The 18358-nt window shown below is 35.5% G+C and overlaps 3 protein-coding genes across 11 annotated transcripts in view; 1 reads left to right on the plus strand and 2 right to left on the minus strand.

The window, feature by feature from the left end:
- DCLRE1C (DNA cross-link repair 1C) overlaps positions 1–3145 on the plus strand; it is a 51895-nt gene extending 48750 nt beyond the window's left edge. Inside the window, exon 14 of the mRNA XM_059660008.1 lies at positions 1153–3145. Coding sequence (XP_059515991.1) covers positions 1153–2063 — 911 coding nt within the window. The 3' untranslated portion in view covers positions 2064–3145. The remainder of the gene's footprint in view (positions 1–1152) is intronic.
- Positions 1–18358, minus strand: part of MSANTD7 (Myb/SANT DNA binding domain containing 7) — a 501345-nt gene that overhangs the window by 377976 nt on the left and 105011 nt on the right. The window lies entirely within an intron of this gene.
- Positions 5266–18358, minus strand: part of SUV39H2 (SUV39H2 histone lysine methyltransferase) — a 37635-nt gene continuing 24542 nt past the window's right edge. For 2 of the 6 annotated variants that reach the window (XM_059659908.1, XM_059659940.1), the window contains 4 exons: positions 12616–13284; positions 10788–10934; positions 9103–9232; positions 5266–8029 (listed from right to left, as the gene is read on the minus strand). In XM_059659908.1, coding sequence (XP_059515891.1) covers positions 7923–8029; positions 9103–9232; positions 10788–10934; positions 12616–13284 — 1053 coding nt within the window. In that variant the 3' untranslated portion in view covers positions 5266–7922. The remainder of the gene's footprint in view (positions 8030–9102; positions 9233–10787; positions 10935–12615; positions 13285–18358) is intronic. The other 4 variants (XR_009447977.1, XM_059659931.1, XM_059659950.1 and 1 more) reach the window with 4 other exon arrangements.

The following is an 18358-nucleotide window of genomic DNA, read 5'->3' on the forward strand; positions in this document are numbered from 1 at the left end:
TGGATGACAGTCTCTGTGACCCATCTTTTTAGTGGCTTTGCAAACTGTAGTTTTTAGCTATATCCTTTATCACTAGGAAAACAGTTATATTTTTAAGTAGTAGGTAGTTATAAGTTAACACCAGATTCAGCACTAGAACAAAAAAATAGTCTCATGATTGTACATGTGGTTTATTTAGTATTTTGGTTAAAGTTGATCAAATCTGTATGTTCCCCCTAGTACAGTGGTCGCCAACCTTTCGGAGCTCTGGTTGGCGACCACTGCCCTAGTATATATCACAGCCTTGTGAACTAGGCAGCTCTGGTTGCTATAACAAGATGTTTACTGCTCAGAGTTCTGTCCAAGATCAAGGTTCTGGCAGATTCAGTTCTTGGTGAGATGCCTCTTCCTGGCCTGTAGACAGATGCCTTCTCACTGTGTGCTCACAGGTCTTTCCTTTGTACATAGGCAGTGAGAAATCTGTCTGACTCTTTCACAAGGATACTAATCCTATCGTTTGGGTCCATCCTCAGGAGCTCATCTAAACTTAATTATCATCCTACCTCTAATACCATCACATTGGGGTTAGAGCTTCAAATTATGACTTTTGGGAGAACACATTCAGCTCATAACAAGCACAAAGTAGGTATCAAAATATTTATAGCAGGAAAACTTTAGAAAATAATGAACTGTTGTCATTATATTAAATCAGCCAACTTAAGCATCTAGTATTTATAAACCTCTCTTCTAGTGTGAGTGTTTCACTAACCTGGCTGATGATTAGAATCAGCTGTGGAACTTAAAAAAAAAAAAAAAGCAAAAATCAAATGACTGGGTCCTCCCTTAAAGAATTCAATAGGTCTGGAATGAGATATAGGAAGCTGTGTTTTTCAAAGTTCTCCAGATGATGATCAACCAAGTTTGAAAACCACTAATATAGGTATTGTGACCTTAATTTGGGGAACACAGGTCTATATTCTCAATTCACTATCTGACTTTATAAGCTGAAGAGTGGTAAATTGTTCAGAATATCCCAAGAATAAGGGGCCTTTTAATTGCTCTTGGAAGAGTAAACTCCCAATTATTTGCAATTCCATGAATTAAAAACATAGCTAAATGTTACAAATTGGCATTCTGTGTTTCTTCTAAACCCTTTTTGTTTTGTCCCCCAAGAGGAGGAGGAGGAGGAGGAAAATGACCTCTTTGATGATCCTCTGCCGGTACCTTTAAGGCACAAAGTTCCAAACCAGCAAACTCATCACCCTGAGGTATTTCCAATGACTGTAGTATCACAAAACCAGCCTGAAAACCTGAGACAAAGCACAGGATGCATCAAAGCAGAGAGCATGAAAACCTCTCTTTGGGCAAACTTTATAGACTGTGAAGAATCCAACAGTGAAAGTGAAGAAGAATTACCAATCCCAGCCTCAGGTCAAGGAGATCCGAGCCCTCCACACCAGCAAAAGACTGATGTGGAAGTACCACAGTGGGACGTATTCTTTAAAAGAAATGACGACGACACAGACTGCGGTTTGGAAAACTTTCCTTCCTCCACAGAGGCAGGGGGTTCTCAGTCACCAAAGCTTTTTAGTGACTCTGATGGCGAGTCAACTCACATCTCTTCTCAGAATTCCTCTCAGTCTACACACATCTCAGAACAAGGAAGTCAAGGCTGGGACAGCCAGTCTGACACTGTTTTGTTATCTTCCCAAGAGAGAAACAGGGGGGATAGTACTTCTTTGAATAAAGGTAGCTACAAACCAAGAGTCAAAGAGAATCTTCCTGGTTCTCAGATGGAACAAAATGTACTTTGCCCAAAGAATACTTACTCTGAAGATGTAAATGTAGTTTCTAGTGCTGGAGAACCAACCACTGTAAGCAGTGGGAAACACATACCTCAAGAAAGAAAGTTGCTAACTCTTAGCACCAATGCAGATTCACAGAGCTCCTCTGATTTTGAAATTCCCGCAACTCCAGAAGCTGAGCTACCTAAACAAGAGCATTTACAGTATTTATATGAGAAGCTGGCAACAGGTGAAAGCATAGTTCTTAAAAAAAGAAAAAGCTCACTCTTAGATACGTAAGAATTCATTCTAGAGCCACCACTGAAAAAAACCTATATATACAAAGAAGTAATAGTCAAAATTTTAATGTCAAAATGCTCATATAACCTAAAGGAAGGCAATAAGAAGAAACAGGAACAAAAAATAGAGGGGGGAAAAACATAAGATGTGGGAGGACTAAATCCAAACAGATAAATAATTAAAATGGTCTAAACACACCAATGAAAAGATAGGAAAAAATAAAACATAACCCAAGTATATGCTGTCTATAAGCAACTCACTTCACATGATATAGGTTGGTTAAAAGTAAAAGGATGAAAGATATACCATGTAAACACTACTCAATAGACAGGTGGAGTGACTATAAAAGGTGAAGTTCACCAAGATACAATTTTAAATGTGTATGTACTTAACAACAAATATGCAGGCATACCTTGGAGCTATTGCAGGTTAGTTCCAGACCACTGCAACAAAGCAAGTCACATGACATTTATGGTTTCCTAGTGTACATAAAAGTTATGTTTACATTAAACCGTGACCTATTATGTAATAGCATTATGTCTAAAAAAAAAACAAAAACCAGCATACCTTACTTTAAAAATACTTTATTGCTAAAAAAAAAAAAAAAAAAAAAATGCTAACTATTGTCCGAGCCTTCAAGTTGTAACCCTTTTACTGGTGGAGGGTCTTGCCTTGACGTTAATGAGCATGCACTATTTAAGTGCAATAATATGAGGTATGCCTGTACAAAGGAGAAGCAACTGAAAGGAGAGACAAACCAATGCACAATTATAGCTGGGACTTAAGCATTCCTTTCACAGTAACAATTAGCTTACAGAAAATCAGCAAGGATAGAGAAGACATGAATAGCACCTATCCATCAAGTGGATTCAATTGATACTCAATCCAACAATAGAATACATGCTTTTCAAGAATATATGGGACACTCACCAAGATAGATCATATCCTGGGTCATAGGAATACTTAAAATTGAAAGAATAAACTTGGCTATTATTATAAACTGATGGTTATAGGAAAATTCAGCCCTGAACTTACCTCAAAAGATGTGACACCACTTAAAACAATTAAATACCAAAAGTATATACATGTGTTCTGTGAGTCATTCAACTTTTCTAAAGTCCACCAATAGGATATGCTTTTGCAGTTACATGTGTATTTAATAACATTTTAATTAACATTAATAAGCACTTTGGTATGCTGACATTTTGTAGATTAGGGCAGCAAAAGCAGAGATTTCACTTAAAACTAGTTTAAGTAGAGTCTCTAAAACAATTTGCAGATCAGTTACACTAACAATGACACACATTGTCACCACGCTGCAAGATAAACAGATCAACAGTAAGTATTGGGTCCACCAGACTAATTAGGGTTACAAGACTTAGAGTCAGTGGGAGAGGAAATAAACGGAGTGCTCAGAGGAAGCAAGGCTGAGAGGACCCACAAAGCCAGCCCTCTCATTTCTCCAGAAGCGTATGTGTTAGGGCAGTGATGGCGAACCTATGACACGCATGTCAGAGGTGACATGCAAACTCATTTTTTTGGTTGATTTTTCTTTGTTAAATGGCATTTAAATATATAAAATAAATATCAAAAATATAAATCTTTGTTTTACTATGGTTGCAAATATCAAAAAATTTCTATATGTGACACGGCGCCAGAGTTAAGTTAGGGTTTTTCAAAATGCTGACACGACGAGCTCAAAAGGTTCACCATCACTGTGTTAGGAGGACAGATTTGCCTGTCCATTTACATGGGGGAAAAACTGCACAGTGACTTCACATTTCAGTTAAACTGGCACAAGAGGAGGGATGAGGGGAAGAAACTGATGTGGTTAAGGGATAGGGCTAAGGGCCTGGACATTTCTGATTGGTCTTTAAGGAAATGTTGGGTCACGATTTTAGAGAAGTGTCTATTCTAAATTATTCAGCAGTAAGTTTTATTAATATGTATGCCCATGGGGAGTGGTCTGAGCACAGTAAGAAACCTGGGGCAAAGGAAGAAAGAAAGATACAAGGGGTTTTAAGGGATCACTGACCCATTTTTTTCTAGCTTGGCTGCTGCTCTAAGCTTTGGATGAAATACATTCTACAGACTTATATGAGGGGCAGCATTAGAGTCACTGTAAGTCAGTTCATTTTGTCCACCTCCCATCTGAGTACTGTTTCCTAAATTCCAAGTGAGTATAAAGTCTCTGGAAAGAACCAATGAGGATTGCAAATCACTGGTTGAATATCTGGTCATAATTATAATAGGTCCATTACTGAAACCCAGAGGCTTCATATTTTATTTATAGCTCTAAAAATTAGTTATAATTCATTCTCATAAATCATGCAATCAAATATACACATTTGTATATGCGACTTCATCTTAATAGTGTAGCTTGTGATCCAAGAGGGGAGGGGGTGTTCAAAACATGCCTGTAAACATTATTCTGAATATATTCTTAGTCAGCATTTTAAAATCACACCATCCATGTAATAGTATATACTGCCAAGTTTTTATTGTTTTATATGTGAGTCTGGCATAATAAATGCTGAATAAATGAATTTAAGGACTAAGAGCACTAGAACAGTTTTGATCAAAATACTTGTAGTGATCACAAAAGATGTTAAAGTACAGCTTTATACAGTTGACCCTTGAACATGGGACCCCCAAGTTCAAACCTGTGTTGCTCAAGGGTCACTGTATAAACCTGTAATTTAAACATCAGTACAGGTTTATATACTGTACTTAAGGTACAGAATAATTACAGCTAATACATATGGTGCTTACTCTGTGATAATGCTTAATTCTTTCACACACTGTGTAGTAACTCCTTTAATCCTCACAACACCCTTTGAAGTATGTAAATACATTCATTATTCCTATTCACAGATGAGGAGGCTGAGGCAGAGAGACTGGTTTACATAGCTAGTAAAGGTTGAAGCCAGGACTCAAATACAGGCGATTCAGGCCCCAGAGTCCATGCTCTTAATCACTATGCAATAAGGCCCCTCAAAAAGAGAATAACAGTGAACAGGATTATTTATAGTGACTACTTGATTTTTTACTCCAAGAACTATAAAGTACTAGAAAGGCAAAAAAGTTTCAAAATGCCAAGATACATCACAGAAGAAATCCAGTGGAGCCCCATTTGCCTTAGAGATGAGTCCAAGGCTTAGAAGTTTGTCTAAACTCATAGTAGAAATTGATTTTTTTTAAAAAAAAGTATGCCTGAAGATGTTAATTAAATATAGGTATAGTTTACTGGGTGGTCTTGGGGATGTTAATATTACTTAATCAGTCTAAACCTACTTCCTTTGGTGTACTATAGGGGTGACAACACCAAACTCATAGATTTATGAGTACATAGTATAAAGGCCTAAGACTTGCTCAAGGAATATTTCTTAGCTCTAATTCTAAAATTCCTTTGCAGTTCTAGGCAGTATTTAGTGAAACTAGTTTAAATACCTGGTGATAATAATGCTCAAACAATTTTGAGAAATATCCATTCACATTATGCTAAGTGTAAAATTATACTTTAATATCCAAATGCATGAACCATGACAACGATAAACTTTTTAAGAAGAAATCTAACATTGAAAGGAATTGTATATAAACCTTTGGTTAACCTCAACAGCAGGTAGTCAGGAATACATCGGTATTTTTCTATCCTTTTTGTAGCCTGGGAAAGACAGTAAAATATTCAGAAACAAAGCTAACCCATGATAAATAGAAAATCAAATGTCTACATTTATTTGCTAAAGAAAAACTATTGAAATATAAGAAAAATAAGTGCTGTATAGATTTTGCATATATGGAAAAATCCTGAGATTACCAATTGTGTATCACAATCTTCATATGCAGAAACCGAAAACAATGGTATTAATAGTACTTCTACAGTGGATTAACTGACAGTTTAAACTTGATCTAAATACTACCACTGAATATTTGCTTTATATTGAGAGAAAAAATTATGACAACTTAGGAAACTAATGTAAAGAAGCTAAATGTTGATTTTTCTACTAAAGTTCAGCTTTTTAATAACGTAAGGGTAACACAGGTAATTAAAATCTCAAAGGCCCATTAAATTTCTATTAATAACAATACAGTTGACTGAAAATAGCCATTTTCCTTTTGCCCTCCTGTTTTATATTTTTAACACAAAAAGACAAGATTAAGTAGGCAATGAAACAGACTTTTAAAAAATGAAAATCACATCTTTAAACTTACCAATTATAATTCAAAGAATGCTTGGCCAAGGGGAGCAACCTGTAAAATCAATGATGCTCTCTCAACACTGATACCATGTCAGTATTTTTTTTTCACACCTTCTGCAAATTTTGGTTAGCAAATATACTCTGAAGTTCTAAACATGTATACAATTTACCCTGTATTATGAAAGAGCAAAGTCATAATAACAATATAATAATGAAATGTAGCTTTTCCCAAAAAAGAGATTAGGGATTAAGAAGATATTTTAAATACAAATATTTTTTTAAAAAAGAAAGTATTTGAAATGCTGCATTCTTGAAGTCAGTTCAATTTTACTAAAGCTTATTTTAGGCCATTAAAGCCTAGGGCAATGAGCTTAGAAATACCGAGAGCTAGACTTATTTGCTGCCTTTACTTTTATGTTGAACACCATGATTAGAAAACCCAGAATCACAAAGAAAACCCAGATTAGAAAACCCAGAATCAGAAAGAGATGAAAACATAGTTTTGAGGTTTTACTATTCAGGAAAATAAACAAAACCAACAATGAATATATTCCATTTCAGTCTTCACAGTTCAAGTAATAAATGGTCTCATAAGTCAGGCACACACTTTGGCCAAGCCAAGTTTAGCTTTGTCACATTTTAAAAACTCACATATAAAATAGGTATCAGTTCAAAATACAGATTACTTTTAAGGAAGAGCTTGCAGGAAATATAAAAATAGTTAAATTTGGTAGAAAGGAAATGTTCAAAACAGCCTGATACTCAGAAAGTGTATGTTGATGTTATATTAAGTACAGCTGCTCTCAGGAGTATCTTGTTTTATTGTTTGGACCAGAAGTACTCACATGAATCTCCAATTCATGTCTTTGAAAAGGACCCTGAAAGCATCCCATTTCCCGTGTCTGATACTCCAACAAAAACCTCCTGGTCCCAGTGCTGTGTCATTTCCAAGAGGCATTAATGGTCAACTATTCTAGAATTTTAGAGCTTTTGGGAGATTTTTATTCTATAGGATTGTGGTTCAAACATATACCCTTCAAATAATGGTCTAAATTGCTTCAAAATATGAAATAAAGCTATAATTAACTTTTTTCACATTTAATTTTAGACCTTAAATTTCAGTATCATTAAGATATCAATGTTTTAATGAAAGAAGTAGAAAACAGGGTATAATTCAGCATCACCCATTTGTCTCCAATACAAGTACAATATTTATAGTAATAAATAGGTAAACAAGAATGACAACATAATAACAAAAATAGAACTTTACTAGTTCTCTAAATTCAAGGTATATGGCAAATTGAATGTTTGATCTTAGTGATCATGACATTATCAGTTTAACACTTAAACACCGAAGAAGGCATTTCTCTGTTCACACAGACTTCTTAAGTATGTATATGCTGACCTGTAGTAGTTTTCCTTTCTTGTTTGGTATCTAGCCACTAATTAGGTATATTTCAAATTGGTCTATGTGGCCTTGTGTTCCTCTCTTCAGAAGCATCAATGATGCATTTTGGCCAATAGTTTGAAACAGGAATTGTAAATTAACATAGAATATAATCTTCATAATATGAAAAGAGTCCCAAATATTTATTTTTAAAAATGTTAACATTAGAAAAAAACAAAACTACATTTATCCTCAGCTCTATTTCCTGAAAATTCAGTTGAGGTAACCTCTGCAAGTCACAGCTCCACATTTGCACACAGTTCTGACTCTCTTTTTGGCTGGGCCGTAGTCAATAGAGTCTGAAGATATATCTCCAGAACCTGAATATGTAGAGAAAGAAATACAGGAGAAAGATAGTTAAGACAATTCAGAATGAGTTTCAAATTTTCAGCGTTAAATAAATGTGAATATTCAGAGAAAAATCATTATGAATTGTCTTGAAAGGATGGTATAGGCTAATAAGAGGTAAAGTTTATGTTATTAGTCCATATTTATGAGAATTGATTTCTGAAATGATGAAACTTTCTGGGAAAATCCAATACACAATTATTCATTTTCATACATTATTTAAGAGCCATAAATAAAATCAAGTAGTAACAATATGTAAAAGCCATCATGCTTAGAAAAACAATGGAAAGAAATCACTTATAGTATCACAATAAAGTAAATAGAACTAAATATTCTTTTAAAAAGCCAAATTCCAGTAGGAATGGAATAAGTTCATGTGTGATTTAAATCAATTTTCAATCTTTCAATTTTCTTTACTAAGAATATCCATCTTGCCAAAACCGGTTTGGCTCAGTGGATAGAGCGTCGGCCTGCGGACTGAAAGGTCCCAGGTTCGATTCCGGTCAAGGGCATGTACCTGGGTTGCGGGCACATCCCCAGTAGGAGATGTGCAGGAGGCAGCTGATCGATGTTTCTCTCTCATCGATGTTTCTAACTCTCTATCTCTCTCCCTTCCTCTCTGTAAAAAATCAATAAAATATATTTTAAAAAAAAGAAGAAAAGAATATCCATCTCAAAAAAACAAAAGAAAAAAAAATCATCTCTTAGTAAAAGATTCAGAAATGTAGGCTTACAATTTTTTAAATACGAGTAGTACTGAGAAAGGATGTTAAAATAAGTAGGCTTCCATAATGGAAATTCTGAAAAAAGCAGTTGGCAATGTGATGTAGAAGAAATAACATTACTCAGCTCATGGTCAGGCAGACCTGGATTCCAGTTTTAGCTGGCAGGTTAGCTTTGAGACCTTGAGTAAAAAGACAAACTTATAGCCTCAATGTTTTCATATTTAATATTGGTTCAGATGATCTAGTCTTTTCCTATTCTTGAACAGATTCTTCATACTAAAACAACTTAACACCAACAAAACTGTACTTGAAAATCATACCTTTCATTTGATAATCAAAAGTGAGCTCTTCTCCAGCATTTATGGTTCTCGTGGAAAATAATGCTATTCGGGGAAGACGAGTATCGAGGTTATCAATGAAAACATTGAACACCTGAAGATTTGGGTCACACTAAAAAAGAATGTTAGAACCCATTTAAGTAAAAATTACATGAATGAACTCTTCTACATCCATATAAAATTTTTTGTTGCCCAGAGTATTTGCTTTTTTAAGATGTCCTGGAAATTGATTATTTGGAGGTCTCTGAGATAGGAATATGTAAAAATACTGTTTTCAAACTTATAGAAAATTTCAGACATAAATTAAACTAGAGAAAATAATATAATTCCACATGAATACACTATGCAGCTTCAAAAATTATCAACATTTTTGCAATCTTGTTTCATCTATTCCTGACTTTTTAATTTTTCTGGAAAATGTTACTGCAAATCCCAGATAACATTATCTGTTCACCTGTTAATATCTCACTCAGTAAGGCATATTTAAAGAATTGGAACAACTGCATTTACTAAATCAAATCAGTTCTGTAGAACTCAAATTTCATATTGCATGGGGTTTCATTACTTAAACTCTTGCTTGGAATTGTTTGATTATATTGAGAACTCTACACTAAATTCTGGAATATGTAATATTGGAGATATGGAGTATCTCAAATTTATTATTAAGAACAAAATTAAAGTAAAAATTTAAGTCAGAAAAGAAGGGAGTCAGAAGGTCTCTGGCATTTCATTATTAGTCATAAATTAGCTTCTTGGTGTAAAATGCATCAAAAGTTTAACACGGTCTACTTCCTTATATGGTCAGCTATATAACTTACTCTCTGAGATACATTTCCTTGCAATCTATAAAATGGATAAGTCAATCTCACAAGACTAATACTTAAGAATACTAACTTAGCCCTAACCGGTTTTGCTCAGTGGATAGAGCATCAGCCTGCGGACTCAAGGGTCCCAGGTTCGATTCTGGTCAAGGGCATGTACCTTGGTTGCAGGCACATCCCCAGTAGGGGGTGTGCAGGAGGCAGCTGATCGATGTTTCTCTCTCATCAATGTTTCTAACTCTCTATCCCTCTCCCTTCCTCTCTGTAAAAAAAATCAATAAAATATATATATTTTAAAATCAATAAAATATATTTTAAAAAATAAAAATCATCGTTCTCTCCTTAAAAAAAAATACTAACTTATAATTTAGAAAACTAGCCCTAAATACTATTTCAACACTCTACAAATTTATAAATCTTATAAAAATGTTAACGTTTACATTTTAAGAGAATACAACTATCTTTAGTTATATATCCAAAAATTTAGCGTTAACCTCTATGTAATTGTATGTGTTTCTTAAACTTTCTACTTCCTACCTTTTAACTCCTCTGCTCATTAATTTCCTCCTCTATGAGGATAATAACTATCTTAAAAGTTGTTGGAAAGTTTAAGTGAAGTAACATATGTAAAGACTTGCAAAATGCATGGTATTTGCATTCTGAATTTTCCAAATGAATTTTTCTAATACAGTGATAATCCCATGCCTTAATAAAAGAAACCCTTGTACTAAAATACTTTGGAAATATTAAAAGGATCTGTGGTTCAAAGTTAATTATTCTCTCAACTATGGAAAACCATTAAACACAGTACTAATTAGTTCTGTCTATACTTTCAGTATTTCTTACACTGTGATTCACAAAATGAGACACATTTCCATATCGAGCTGCATCCACTGTGAATTCATCAGATTCATAATCCAGATCAAAGAGATATGTGATTCCTTTGTTGTCATATAACTGCCCCCGTCTTTCAGCTTCTTCACTTGTGATTACCTAAAAATTAAAAAACTATATTATATAGATACTGCTGAAGTGAAGAAACTCTCATCCATAAATTAATTAACACAGTAGTATCTACAACGTTTAAAAATAAAGTGTCATCAAAATATACATTCACACAAATGACTCTAGAAGAGCTAGACCAAAAAAAGGCGGGAAAACAAAGGGAGTAGAAATGATGGTACAAAGAATTATGACTGTTTAAATAGGAATTAGGACCATTTAACAATGAAGCTGAAACCATGTACTACTTTCATTCTAATCTATTGAGATGTTCAAAAACCGACATAACTATAGCTCTTTGTAGGATATAACAGAATGCAAAGCACTAAGTTTACAAGTATATGTGCTCTAAAGGGACATTTTTCCTATAACTAATCTGTGTGCAGTTACAAAGGGAAATTTATTAAAAATATAGGAGAGAAGGTATGTTAAATTTGCAGTCAATTGTATAGAAAGTTTCATTTTATAAGAATAGGTTGTTTTTATGAAATTCGGCAGCTCAAAACAATCACTTACAGTTCTGCTCTTAACAACACAGCTTTACTACATGCTCAGCTTAAGAAACAAAATATGTCACCCTTCAGTGGTCAGCAAACTGCGGCTCATGAGCCACATGTGGCTCTTTGGCCCCATTGAGTGTGGCTCTTCCACAAAATACCAACTTCTGCGCATGGGCCACGAAGTTACAATCGCACTGTATGTGCGCGCCCGGACGTGGTATTTTGTGGAAGAGCCACACTCAAGGGGCCAAAGAGCCGCATGTGGCTCGCGAGCCGCAGTTTGAGGACCACTGCCCTAGCTGGTTGCTCAATGGTTAGTTAGAATGTTGGCCCACGGAATGAAGGGTGGTGGGTTTGATTCTGGTCAAGGGCATGTATCTTGGTTGGAGGCTCTATTCCCGGTCAGGTCAGCATGTGTGAGGGAGGCAACCAATCGATGTATCTCTCACATCGATGTATCTCTCTCTCAGTCTCTCTCCCTCCCTCCCACTCTCTCTCAAAATCAATGAAATTAAGTACCATGCCCAAGGTCACACAGTAGTAAAGAAGAGTCAGGATTCAAAACCAAGGCTCCAAAAAAAAGTCTGTGGTGATATATAGTGTCAACCAAATTTAGCTGCTGTGCTTATTAAGCCAAAAAAAGAGAATAATCGAATTATAAAAGATTTAGTATCCTAAATAGTGATTTATAATAATCTGACATTGTCTAAAAATATGAAAATCAATATAGGGATCCAATTTAATCTCAAAATCAGGTGATCCAATTCCAAACAACTTTTAAAATATCAGATTTGACAGCCCAGATATGCAGTCATACTCGTATTTTTCTGGTCACAGCTTAACCCGCCATTCAGTTTGAGGAAGTGTAGCAGTGGTGAAGTTCAGATTTTAAACCAAGGTACTTAATTTCTCTGTGCCTCAGTTTCCTTGCCTGTAACAATGGAGATGATACCACTACCTCAGAGTTGAGAAAATTAATGTGTTACTATATAGGGTGCTTAGAATAGTAAGTGGCACATGGGAAATAATACTTCTGCATATATACACATTATATGTATAAAAATAAATTTGTTTATTATTTATCAAATATTTGTTCCTGAGATAAAAAGGAAACTTTTTAAAAGTGTAAACCGTTCACACACATTATTTGCTGTGTGATAAGTTGAACGTACCTCTCCAACATATTCCATGACAAAACTCATTCTTTTAATCTTCACAAGGGTTTTTACACCCCAGCCACAGCCATTGCTAGTTCGAAAGATGCAAAGTGAATACTGTGTGCCTTTCTGTACAATCCTATTGGGACAATCGGGTCCACACTGGCATCTTGAGTTGCATTCATAAATAGGGGTACCAGGTGGGATTTTAATTTGCTGGTTTTTATTATAAGCCAAAAGAACTCCAGCTTCAGCAGGACAACATTTCTCAAAGAAGCAATCTGTGCATGAACAACCAAAGGTAGCTTCATTTACTAAGCTGATTCCAGGAGTAGGTTTGTATTCATTAATGTAGTAGAAGTCTGAAGGTGGGCCCTCTAAGTCAACAGTATTTTCAACAAAAATCATTCCTGTATGATTTTTTCTTCTGTTGAGTTCATCTTGCCATCTTTGCAGAGCTATCCTTTGTTTAGCCTTCTTTACAATGTATTCAGCAACGGCAGGTTTCAAAGCTTTGTTATTGTTTAGAGTTATTGCTTTGCCTTTCTTTACCTGAGATAAATAATTATGCTTGTCATTAGAGAATTGCTGAAGTAGTAACGGGCACTTGAGATTTTGCAAAGGTTCCCAAGTATTTGTAGAATCTGGCCATCCTTTCCATTTTACAAGATAATATTCCATATCCTTAAAATACAAAAGAAAACACAAATCAGATTATGTCAGTCCCAATTATTTTAAGTAATTTAATATTGGAAAGAGTAAGGTATGCCCTAGCTGGTTTGGCTCAGTGGACAGAGCGTCGGCCTGCTGACTGAAGGGTCCCAGGTTCGATTCCAGTCAAGCGCACATGCCCTGATTGCAGGCTCCATCCCCAGTAGGGGGCGTGCAGGAGGCAGCCGATCAATGATTCTCTGTCATCATTGATGTTTCTATCTCTCTCCCTCTCCCTTCCTCTCTGAAATCAATAAAAATATATTTAAAAAAGAGAGTAAGGTATCCATTATTATTTTATTTAAAGTTCAGAATATATAATCACAGATTTCTAGCAATTGATGTACAGATCATAAAAACAAAACTATTTTTCTGTATATTACATAAAATCTTTATAGAATTTATATGTGGCAGAATATGCTTGACCAAAGGCAAAAGAACTGCACCTACAGAAAAAGCCCAGAAATTCATTAATATTTTACCAAATGGTGATTAAACTAAACAAAAACTATTCATCCTTATCATGCAAATGGCTAGTCAACAAACTAACCTAGATTAGAGGCTTACTTGGCCAGCACATATATAGGTATCCTCTAAAATCTGTAACTTAATATTTTACATTAGATACGAGGCAAGTTTTTTTTTCTCAATGCCATGGGCACATAAAGCCTAGATGTTCTAAAGATAGACTTTCCAATAGTCATTAGCCACACACAGCTACTGAGAACCTGAAATGTGGCTAAGTCCAAATTGAGCTGTGCTTTAAGTGTAATACACACTGAATTTCAGACTTAGCACACAAAAATGTAAAACATTTTTTAACTTTTTAAAACTATTGATTACTCATTGAAATATTTTGGATTTACTGGGTTAAATATATTATTGAAGGCAATTTCACTTGTTTCCTTTTGTTTAATGTGGTTACTAGAAAATTTAAAATTACACGTATGTAGGCCAAATTATATTTCTGTTGGACAGCATGATTCCAGAGAATTCTTACCTTCGATTCAATCATAACTGGATTAGGTAGCAGACATTCAAACTACCAACGATCAAATATTTTGATTTATCCCTCAGACTACTGTTGACCACCATGGTACCTGGAATCTTGCCTCCCTATCCCAGTGACCTATGTTTTCTTCCCTTAAATTTGGATGGTCAAGTGTGTATAAATAAAAAAATTCTGAAGTCTCTCAACTTTTTTCTTTGTCGTCTGGAGTAACCAACATATAACTATGTGCCATCAGGTAAAATGCCTTCTCAAACATAAAAGTTATTAAATTGCATTGTATAGTTTTTAATTACAGTATTTTAATTCATAGATATTGATAAAAACTTAATTGGGCTACATTTATTTTTCCCTGAAACTTTTTAATAAAGTTTTTATTATAAAGTAAGGATGCCCATGAAACTGTTTTATGATTCATAATTTACTAATGCCAAATAACCTCGAAGGTCTAGGAAATGTGGTATTAGACATATTAAGGAGGCACGAATCGGGCTGAGGAGCACTGAGGCAGCTTTGAAGGAGTAAGTCACCTAGGTAGTGAGTGCACTTATTTTCTCCCCACTGTTTTCATCTCAATGTTTTATTATATTTCTATTCAATAAACAGTAATGCTTGTGAATTAAAATAACTTTGCTTCTTTAAAAAAAAATGGTCAAAATGCTTTCTGTTTAAAAAAAAATGGTTAAATTATGGTGTGAGGATATGCACAAAACTGTACTTCCATAGATATCTATAATGTGATTCCAGAAAGAAAAAAAAAAGGCCTAGACATATATTTGTTATCAATCTGGTTCACTAAAATGTAACATGGATTTCTCCCTCCAATTAGGTAACTTCTAAAATTTGGGATTATTGTTAGCAGGTATATGCTCAGCAACAATGAGACCCACTTGGCAGTATCTAACATCTATTTCCCTTAATTATTAAAGTTTTAACTTTTCTGATTCCAGAACAAAGCAATACAACCTTGCTTGTTTTCTTTTCCTATTACAGCTTTTCCTACTATAGCCCTGGGTTGTGCCAAAAGTTGCCAGCAAACAGTGAAAGAAACAGGAACACTGGCTTCAAATCAGATGATCAAGCTAAATTTATCATTCAACAAAATTAAAAACATCATAACACTGAAGTATGCTTCCAAAACAATGAGTAACTTGCATTTTTAATGCCTAAGCTTTGTATTTAGTAACACTGGTACCTACTTAATTTATGAATAGTAAAGATGCTTATAAAACATTGTCATACTAGTGTCTTTGACAATAGTATGTCAGTAGTATGCAATTTCTACTTTGTAGACTTTTGATTTTTATATGCATATTTTTTAAAATCCCAAAAAGATATTTCCATTTTGAAAACTAAATTTAAACAGAAAAAAGACCAGTGTGACTTAACAAATTCAATTAATTCAATACCTTAAAATTCCAAATAAAAGCCAAAAAGTTTATGTCTGATATATCAGTATCTTATTCATTCTGATATACAATCAACTCTTGATTATCCACAGAAATGGAATACAGTCATAATAATGATCTATAAATTACTCCTGTATAATTTGAATTGCATCATATGATTTTTTTCTTAAAGACATTTATTTCCACTCCATTATGTTTGTTGTAGGTTAAATTCATTCAAATATTTGCTCGGCTGGTGTGGCTCACTGGTTGAGCATTGACCTAGGAACCAGGAGGTCACAGTTCAATTCCCGATCAGAGCATATGCCTCTGTTGTGGCTCGATCCCTGGTGAGGGGTGTTCAGGATGCAGCTGATCAATGATTCTCTCTCATCATTGATGTTTCTTTCTATCGCTCTCTCTCCCTTCCTCTCTGAAATCAATAAAAATATATTTTAAAAAAATTCATTCAAATATTTTAGTATCTATAATAATTAGTATGTGAAAACTTGGTCACTAGTGGGTGTGATGAAATGTAAGGTAATACTAACTTCAGGAGTAAAATATCATTGGTAAAAGAAGGCAATAATATGTAAAATAAGTAATAATAATGCAAAATAGTACAATTTTAACCACAAAACCAAAAAGACAATATATACCACTAGAACAGAAAGAGGGAAATTAATATAGGTCAATCAGAAAAGGGCACAGAGGGCAGAGCTGAGAGAGAAACCAAGATGGTGGATAAGGTAAACACCGGAGTTAGCTGCCTCGAACAACCACTTCAAAAATACAACTAAAAGACAGAACGGACATCACCCAGAACCACAGGAAGGCTGGCTGAAGGGAAATTCTTCAACTAGAAGGAAAGAGAACAGCATACGAGACTCAGAGGAGGCGCAGTGCGGAAAATACAAAGGTGTGGAGGTACGTGCGGAGCGGGCTGGCGGCTGAGGGCGCGGTTGTCATTTTCAATCGGGAGGGAGTCTCAGATTCTGAGCTCCAGTTCTGGGCGAGTCTCTAGGGACCCAGACTCAAACGGGAGAAGCGGGACTGTCTGGCATCAGTCGGAACTCGAGGGCAGCTTTCTCGCCGAGGTTTGCAGCGGTTGCTGGGACTCTGAGAGGCAGAGCCTCTGGGGACGGGACTGAAGCAGCCATAACTGCTCCCTCCACCCGCTCTGTTGATCCCGAGTGACCCGCCCCGCCCAAGCCCTGCGCAGAGCCATTTGCCAGATAGCCTCAGGCAAAGGCTAGATTAGCACCTCCCTAGAGGACAGAAGTTTTCCCACTGCAGACACAGCTGATTCTCACAGCCAGTTGGCCTGGAGGTCAAATCCCCCTAGTATTAACTACAACAATCAAGGCTTAACTACAACAAGACTGTGCACAAAGACCACTAGGGGGTGCACCAAGAAAGCATACAAAATGGGGAGACAAAGAAACAGGACAAAACTGTCAATGGAGGATATTGAGTTCGGAACCACACTTTTAAGGTCTCTCAAGAACTGTCTAGAAGCTGCCGATAAAGTTAATGAGATCCTCAAGAAATCTAATGAGACCCTCGATGTTGTGATAAAGAACCAACTAGAAATTAAGCATACACAGACTGAAATAACGAATATTATACAGACTCCCAACAGCAGACCAGAGGAGTGCAAGAATCAAGGCAAAGATTTGAAATGCGAAGAAGTAAAAAACACCAAACCAGAAAAGCAAAATGAAAAAAGAATCCGAAAATACGAAGATAGTGTAAGGAACCTCTGGGACAGCTTCAAGCATACCAACATCAGAATTATAGGGGTGCCAGAAGATGAGAGAGAGCAAGATATTAAAAACCTATTTGAAGAAATAATGACAGAAAATTTCCCCTACCTGGTGAAAGAAATAGACCTACAAGTCCAGGAAGCACAGAGAACCCCAAACAAAAGGAATCCAAAGAGGACCACACCAAGACACATCATAATTAAAATGCCAAGAGCAAAAGACAAAGAGAGAATCTTAAAAGCAGCAAGAGAAAGAAACTCAGTTACCTACAAGGGAATACCCATACGACTGTCAGCTGATTTCTCAACAGAAACTTTGCAGGCCAGAAGGGAGTGGCAAGAAATATTCAAAGTGATGAATGCCAAGAACCTACAACCAAGATTACTTTATCCAGCAAAGCTATCATTCAGAATTGAAGGTCAGATAAAGAGCTTCACAGATAAGGAAAAGCTAAAGGAGTTCATCACCACCAAACCAGTATTATATGAAATGCTGAAAGGTATCCTTTAAGAAGAGGAAGAAGAAGAAAAAGGTAAAGATACTAATTATGAACAACAAATATGCATCTATCAACAAGTGAATCTAAGAATCAAGTGAATAAATAATCTGATGAACAGAATGAACTGGTGATTATAATAGAATCAGGGACATAGAAAGGGAATGGACTGACTATTTTTGGGGGGGAAAGGGGTGTAGGAGATGCGGGAAGAGACTGGACAAAAATTGTGCACCTATGGATGAGGACAGTGGGGGGGGAGGTAAGGGCAGAGGGTGGGGTGGGAACTGGGTGGATGGGAGCTATGGGGGGAAAAAAAGAGGAACAAATGTAATAATCTGAACAATGAAGGCTTAATAATAAATAAATAAATAAATAAATAAATAAA

This window comes from Myotis daubentonii, chromosome 1, assembly GCF_963259705.1.
Source record: "Myotis daubentonii chromosome 1, mMyoDau2.1, whole genome shotgun sequence".
Lineage (NCBI taxonomy): Eukaryota > Metazoa > Chordata > Mammalia > Chiroptera > Vespertilionidae > Myotis > Myotis daubentonii.